Raw genomic sequence first — 7,805 nt, forward strand, 5'->3', positions numbered from 1 at the left:
GACACTGACCATATACAATGTACTATTCCAACTCCAGTCAGTTGAAACTCAGGGAAGGTGCTGGACAGTGACCCAATATAATTTACTATTCCAACTCCAGTCAGGTGAAAAATATCGAAGGTACTGGACACTGACGAAATAGAATTTACTATTCCAACTCCAGTCAGGTGAAACTCAGGGAAGGTGCTGGACAGTGACCCAATATAATTTACTATTCCAACTCCAGTCAGGTGAAAAAAAGTGAAGGTGCTGGACACTGACCATATACAATTTACTATTCCAACTCCAGTCAGATGAAACTCAGGGAAGGTGCTGGTCAGTGACCCAATATAATTTACTATTCCAACTCCAGTCAGGTGAAACGCAGGGAAGGGGCTGGACACTGACCATATGCAATTTACTATTCCAACTCCAGTCAGTTGAAACTCAGGGAAGGTGCTGGACAGTGACCCAATATAATTTACTATTCCAACTCCAGTCAGGTGAAAAATATGGACGGTGCTGGACACTGACCAAATAGAATTTACTATTCCAACTCCAGTCAGGTGAAACTCAGGGAAGGTGCTGGACAGTGAGCCAATATAATTTACTACTCCAACTCCAGTCATGTGAAAAACAGGGAAGGTGCTGCACACTGACCATATACAATTTACTAATACAACTCCAGACAGGTGAAACTCAGGGAAGGTGCTGGACAGTGACCCAATATAATTTACTATTCCAACTCCATTCAGGTGAAAAACAGGGAAGATGCTGGACACTGACCATATGCAATTTACTATTCCAACTCCAGTCAGATGAAACTCAGGGAAGGTGCTGGACAGTGATCCAATATAATTTACTATTCCAAATCCAGTCAGATAAGTGTCATGGAAGGTGCTGTACACTAACACTATTTAATGTAATATTCACTCTCAAATAATGTAAAATTCTAGTAATGTGATGAACACAGACCCATTATAAATTACTATTCCCACTCCAATCAGATTAAATTCTGAGAAGGTGCAGGATAATAATCATATGAACTGTACTAATCCTAATACTATTAATTTAAATTAAAAATTAAGTCTTTACGTCTCACTCTATATTTCATAACACATATTAAACAAACCTCACATTGATATATTATATAATATTATTATAAAATTGTATTTAATTTTTTAACATTTATAATTATTTTTCTATATTACTATAATGTTTCTAAATTGGCATTTTTAATTAAATATTTAAATTTTGTAAATATTATTAACAAATTTGTACATTTTTTCAATTTTTTTTATTTTGCATAATTTTTTGCAATATTTCATTAAAAAGTGTGAAATTATTTTGCAGAATTTTTATTTATAAAATAATATTGCAAAATTTGTAATTTCTCCCAAAATGTTATGATTTTACTATAAAAAACATATTCTAAAGCTCAATAATCACCATTACACAAAATTAACCCCATATAAACATTTTTTTGCAAATTATAAATTTAAATTTACATTTTTGTATATAATTATAATAATTTAATTTTAACATAAGATTGAATACATTTTATAATTATTTTTACATAATCCCCATCCTTATCCCCTATTAAACCAACATCTTACTCCTAAAATGATTTAAAACGTTTTTAAAAATTCAATTTTTTTTAAAACACTCCCCACCCTTATCCCCTAATAACCCAACATCCCGCTCCTAACATTTAAAATACTTTAAAAAATATTTTAATTTACATTTTTTTTATAAAATTCTTAAATTTTCAATACTTTTTTTTATTTAAAATGTATTATTTTAAAACACTCCCCACCCTTATCCCCTATTAACCCAACATCCCGCTCCTAAAATTTTAAATACTTTAAAAAATATTTTAATTAAAAAAAAATTATTAAATTCTTTAAATTTTCCAATAATTTATTTTTTTTATTTAAAATTTATTATTTTAAAACACTCCCCACCCTTATCCCCTATTAACCCAACATCCTGTCACTAAAAAAAGCATAAAATACACAACTAAAATAATTATAAATTTTAAATTATTACAAAAAATGTACACATTCTACAATATTAACACTTTAAAAAAAATATTATTAACATTATATACAATTTTCGATATTTTTACTATCTATATTTTTTTCTCGATAATATTTACATTCTATATATATTATTTCGATATTTCAAACTACACTAACAATTCGATATTAACACTACTCGATATTTTTGATTCAATATTTTTTTACTTCGATATTAAATTAGTGAAAACTATAACAATATTTTTTACATCGATATTATTTCTTTCGATATTTCTCTACAAACGATATTTTTAACTCGATATTTTGTCCATTCGATATTTTGAAGTCGATATTATGCCCAGTTACCGTTTGGTCATCGGTAGAAACCTCCCCTGCACCAGTCTCAACACTGTTATCTGGGGTGTCATCCTCAGAACTTAAGGCGACATATGCTGAGCCCTGACGTATTTATTGGCTCTGCTCTGCCCTTGCCACAGCTGCATTTTTCAATTGGGCTGTTCGGGCTTTAGTTTTCTGTGCTGTGTTTGTATTCACCATTATATTTGTTATTTTTGAGTGCTTTCCCATTTTCTTCATTTTTTTATTCCTTCCTTCCTTATAATTTGTCTACCCCCGCAGCCCTTGATTTTACTTAAAACAGAAAAGTTCCTACGAGAGAAAAAAAAAGAGAGAGGAGAGGAGAGAACCAGCCGGCGACCCACACCAAGTCAGCTTATTAACAAACTTTGTTCTTTGTCTCCTTTTTTTTCTTTCCGAGATGGGAGAAGGAGGAAGCAAGAGGTGTAACGCTGGTCTCCAAAGCATAATATGCGGGATAGGATGCCTCATATATACATACTTATTGTCCTACCAAAGTGCAGGACTGCGGGAGGCAAACAGCAAAAATCACAGCCCCATTGGATTAGAGTGGAGTGGGTCAGGGTGGATTATAGTGGAGTGGATTATAGTGGAGTGGACTAGAGTGGAGAGGATTACAGCAGATGGAGTGGAGTAGATTGGATTGGATTGGATAAGAGTGGAGTGGACTGTAGTGGATTGGATTATTGTGGAGTGTATCAGAGTGGTGTGGATTAGAGTGGGGTAGATAAGAATGGCGTGGGTTAGAGTGGAGTGTGTTGCAGTGAAGTATATTAGATTGGAGTGAATTAGAGTGGAGTGAAGTGGATTAGAGTGAGTTAATGAGAGTGGACTACATTACTGTGGAGTTGATTACCATGGATTGGAGTGAATTGAATTGGGTTAGAGTGGATTGGAGTGAAGTGGATTAGAGTAGAGTGGAATAGGGTGAGTTAGATTGAAGTGGAGTAGATTAGAATGGATTAAAGAGGAGTGGATTCGAGTGGAGTGGGGTAGCATGGCTTGGAATGGAGTGGATTGGAGTGGATTAGAGTTGAGTGGACTGGATTAAAGGGCAGTGGATTGGTGTGGATTAGAGTGGATTGCAGTTCATTCAATTGGAGAGGATTAGAGTGGATCAGAGTGGAGATGATTGAAATGGATTAGATTGGAATAGAGTGGAGTAGATTGGAGTGGATTGGAGTGGATTAGAGTGGAGCGGAGGAGAGTGGAGTGGAGCAGACTAGATTTGAGTGCAGTGGGTTGGTGTGGATTAGAGCGGATTGCAGTGCATTAAATTGGAGTGGATAAGAGTAGAGTTGATTTGAATGGATTAGATTGGAGTGGAATGGATTAGACTACAGTGGGGGTAGAGTGGACTGGAGTGAATTAGAATGGAATGGATTGGATTAAAGTGGAGTGGATTGGCGTGGAGTGGAGTTGACTGCAGTGGATTGGAGTGACACGGAGAAAAGGGCAAAACAAATGCACACACAAGGAGTGGTTCATGCACAGGTGCTGTCAAGTACAAAGCTCCATAAACTCTTCCCACAAAGGTGCACGCAAAAAAATGTGAGCATGTGTAATCTAGCGTGTGCTCATGTAAAGTGCTCCAGTAACATTGGGTCGAGTTCCTGCTATAAAACAATTGTTGAAAAAAACAAGAAATAATAGTACAATCAATGCTCAAGCAGTGGGCGGACACTAATTAAGAGAGATCAATTTGTGTTTCGTCCATGCGCCTCACAAGGAACGGCAATTATGTAGGAATTGACGCCTGGTTTGAGCTGCCGAATTAGATGGCAGTTAAGAAAATCGATGCCAATGAATTGTAAGTAATGCAGGGCTTGAAGCCGTTTTTGTAAGCAATAGTGTGTCGCAAGCGAGAGCTCACGCAATCTCGACCCTAAATAACACGTGAATACAGAAGAAATCTTTTACCACTGAGGTGACAGAAAGGCTTGCCAAAACATCAGGGGTACTTTATATTCACCTGTCATAACCTGGTATGAACAGAAGCGCACAAGTCATAATCTTGGGCCATGTGCCTGGACCTGCATCTGTAAAGGTTGCCAGGATGTTGGAGCTTCAAGCATTTCCACAATAGATTGCCAGAAGTGAAGACGTGTCACAAGCATTGGCTTGTACTTACTGTTCGATTGTGTGAGTGTTACCATCATTATGATTTCACTGTTGATCCATATTTTATGTAGTACTGCTTTCGTCATGATAGCTCAACTACTTTATTTGATTCAAGCCGTCTTTGACCGTAGTCTTTTACAACCACCATTAAGCCTTAAAGAAGCGCACACAAAATTTGCTTCTTGAATCACAAAGTCAGTGAAAATTGTGCTATTTAAAATTAAACCGTACATTAAGTCAATTTAGTGGCATTTGGCACCTGTGAAATCCCAAGACTTATTATAGTTGATGCTGAAATTGATTCTTCTCTTCTCTTTTCCTAGGATTGCGAAGGTTTTGAGAAGTGTTGCACCAACGTCTGTGGACTGCAGAGCTGTGTTGCAGCTCGCTACACTGATGGCAGCTTCTCTTCCTTGGACCCATCACAAGGGGCCTCCTGTGAGAGCTTTGTATGCACCCAGCAAGGGTCGGACTGTGACATGTGGGATGGCCAGCCCATCTGCAAGTGCCGGGACCGCTGCGAGAAGGAGCCGAGCTTCACGTGCGCCTCTGATGGCCTCACCTACTATAACAAGTGCTACATGGACGCTGAAGCCTGCATACGGGGTATAAGCCTGAGTGTGGTGGCCTGCAAATTTATCTTCTCCTGGCCCAGCACAAGCCCGGGGCCCCCGGACACCACAATGCAGCCAACACCTTTGTTACCCCGGGAGGTGCCAGTCCCACCAGCCCTCTACCACAATCCACAGCACCAGTCCGTTTACACAGGGGGCACAGTAAGTTTTCAGTGTGATGTGAGTGGCCGTCCCCGGCCAGATATAACTTGGGAGAAGCAAAGTGACCACCAAGAGAACTTCATCATGAGGCCAGACCAGCTGTACGGCAATGTAGTAGTGACCAACATTGGTCAGCTGGTCATCTACAATGCGCAACAGGAAGACGCTGGGATCTACACCTGCACGGCCAGAAACTCAGCCGGGCTGCTGCGGGCTGACTTCCCTTTGTCAGTTATCAAACGAGAACATTTAAGGGAGAGCCAGTCACTAAGAACCAGTCAGTTCCTGATAGCCGATTGCCAGAAGGAGCCCGACCGACGTGACTGCCAAAACCAGCATGTTCGCTGGTTCTTCGACTCACAGAAAGTGACATGTTCCACTTTCAGGTATGGTGGCTGCAATGGGAATAGGAACCACTTTGAGACCTATGAAGAGTGCCGAATGTCTTGCATGAACGACGCTATCAATATCTGTGCACTGCCAGTGGTGCAGGGCCCATGTAAGAACTGGGAGCCACGCTGGACATACAACCACTTAATGAGGCAGTGCCACTCCTTTATTTATGGGGGGTGCGAGGGCAATGATAACAGTTTTGAAAGCCGAGAGGCATGTGAGGACATGTGCCCTTTCCCCCGGTCACTACAATGTAAAGCTTGCAAGCTCCGAAGCAAAATGGCCCTCAGTTTCTGCCGCAGCGACTTTGCCATTGTTGGGAGACTAATGGAAATAATTGAGGACCAGGATACAGGCATTGCCCGCTTTGCTTTAGAAGATGTGCTAAAGGATGATAATATGGGACTCGAGTTCTTCAATATCAAATACCTGGAAGTGACTCTGACGGACATGGACTGGAACTGCCCATGCCCCAATATGACACCCGAGGATGGCCCGCTGATCATCATGGGGGAGGTCCTTGAGGGTATGGCTGTTCTAGATCCCACCAGTTATGTACGGACAGCCAACGAGAAACGCCTAAAACGAATCCGGGAACTGGTGGAGAAGAAAACCTGTGAGCTGCTCAACAGGTTCCAAGACTAGATAGACACAATTGTCCCTCTTTGATGACATAATGGACAGATTACATCTAGCTTACTTGTACAGTGCCTCATGCACTGGAAACCAGTGTCTCTGTCACTGAACTTAAATTGACTGATACAACTCAGTCCTTCTAGACTACTGTCCATCATAACAGTCCCATAGACTTCTGTGTACTATCCTGCATGGCAAAGTCCAATAGATGGATAACAATGTTGTTTCTTTCAATGAAGAGCTCCACAACAGATTTCATTTGTTTCCCATTGTGGCAAGTCGTAATGTCATCTATTGACCTAAATGAGGTCTCTCTCAGAGCCAATCAAACGGGCCTCCAAAGATTTCAGTGTTCTCTCACTTGTAACAAGCCTTGGGGGGGGGGGGGGCAATGTGAACCGCTGTGAACCTCACTCTTGGACCTCGCTCTATCCCACTGATTAAACAGTTTCAGTTGTTACAATAGACTTAAGTGGACTCTCGCTTACTATATCATCAGTACCACCCCAACCCAGACATGAGTCAAATATAATTAACTGTAGTCAGTGGCCATGATGAACCACAGTGAAGTCACATTTGTGGCAGCCGGAATATTTCCCGTAAACTTCAGCTGAGTCTTCGATACAGCAGTTTTAGTGACTCCCAAAGATTTCAGTGGACTGCATTATTGCTAATTTAATCCCTTTAATAAATCTCGGGGCCACCTCCTTCATTTCACTCTTAGGGTGTTGTATTTAAAAAATTGTTACCTGAAATATTGTGTTCAAAATGTAGAGGACCAAAATATCGAAAACATAAATGCATAAAGGTAAGACCAGATGTACTATTCTAAACTACACATCTACATTCCTTGAGTTTATATACATTTATATTTACTGAAAAAATTCAAGGTTACAGGGACATTACAGTTAGGAAATAGATTTTAAAAAATCATAGAAATTTACTGAAAAAACACAAAGGTTACAGGGATGTTATAGTTAGGCACAGATTGCACTCATACAAAACCAGGGAGATTCAGCATTTATTGTTACCTGAGCTAACTATCGTGTACGCCTCCGTAATGTACTTCTTATGACCTCAGATATGACATCACTCATGACATGGTCAGTGACATCCCTGATGACACCTCAAATGACATCACTCATGACATCATCCAGTAATTGTGAATATTTTCTAAATGGTTATGAGTGTTAAACATATATAATAAGGCAGAGTTTGAAAAAGAGAAGATTGTAGGCAGTAGACAGATAAAATGAAGCCCTTTTGGGCTTAAAAACATTGGGAATCTCCTGAATGAAATGGGTCTGTTGGCATGTATTGTTATGCTGCCACTGCCACGCCCTTCTCCCCTTAATGATGTGTTATATTGCCACAGCTTCTCATGCCTGTCCTGCATGGTTGATTTGTTGCCCCTGACCCCCTTTCTCTTGCCCTCTATGATACATTGTGCTGCTACTGCCCCTCCCGCCTGCCCAGCATGGTCAACTTGTTGCCGCTGCACACT

The 7,805-nt window shown here is 39.9% G+C and overlaps 1 protein-coding gene across 1 annotated transcript in view; it reads left to right on the forward strand.

Moving 5' to 3' along the window:
* The window catches only part of WFIKKN1 (WAP, follistatin/kazal, immunoglobulin, kunitz and netrin domain containing 1), a 116,683-nt gene extending 109,672 nt beyond the window's left edge, over window positions 1-7,011 (forward strand). The window contains exon 2 of the mRNA XM_086939631.1: window positions 4,820-7,011. Within this exon, the coding sequence (XP_086795757.1) occupies window positions 4,820-6,310 (1,491 nt within the window). The 3' untranslated portion in view covers window positions 6,311-7,011. The remainder of the gene's footprint in view (window positions 1-4,819) is intronic.
* Window positions 7,012-7,805: the final 794 nt, after the last annotated feature.

This window comes from Lissotriton vulgaris, chromosome 10, assembly GCF_964263255.1.
Source record: "Lissotriton vulgaris chromosome 10, aLisVul1.2, whole genome shotgun sequence".
NCBI classification, from domain to species: domain Eukaryota; kingdom Metazoa; phylum Chordata; class Amphibia; order Caudata; family Salamandridae; genus Lissotriton; species Lissotriton vulgaris.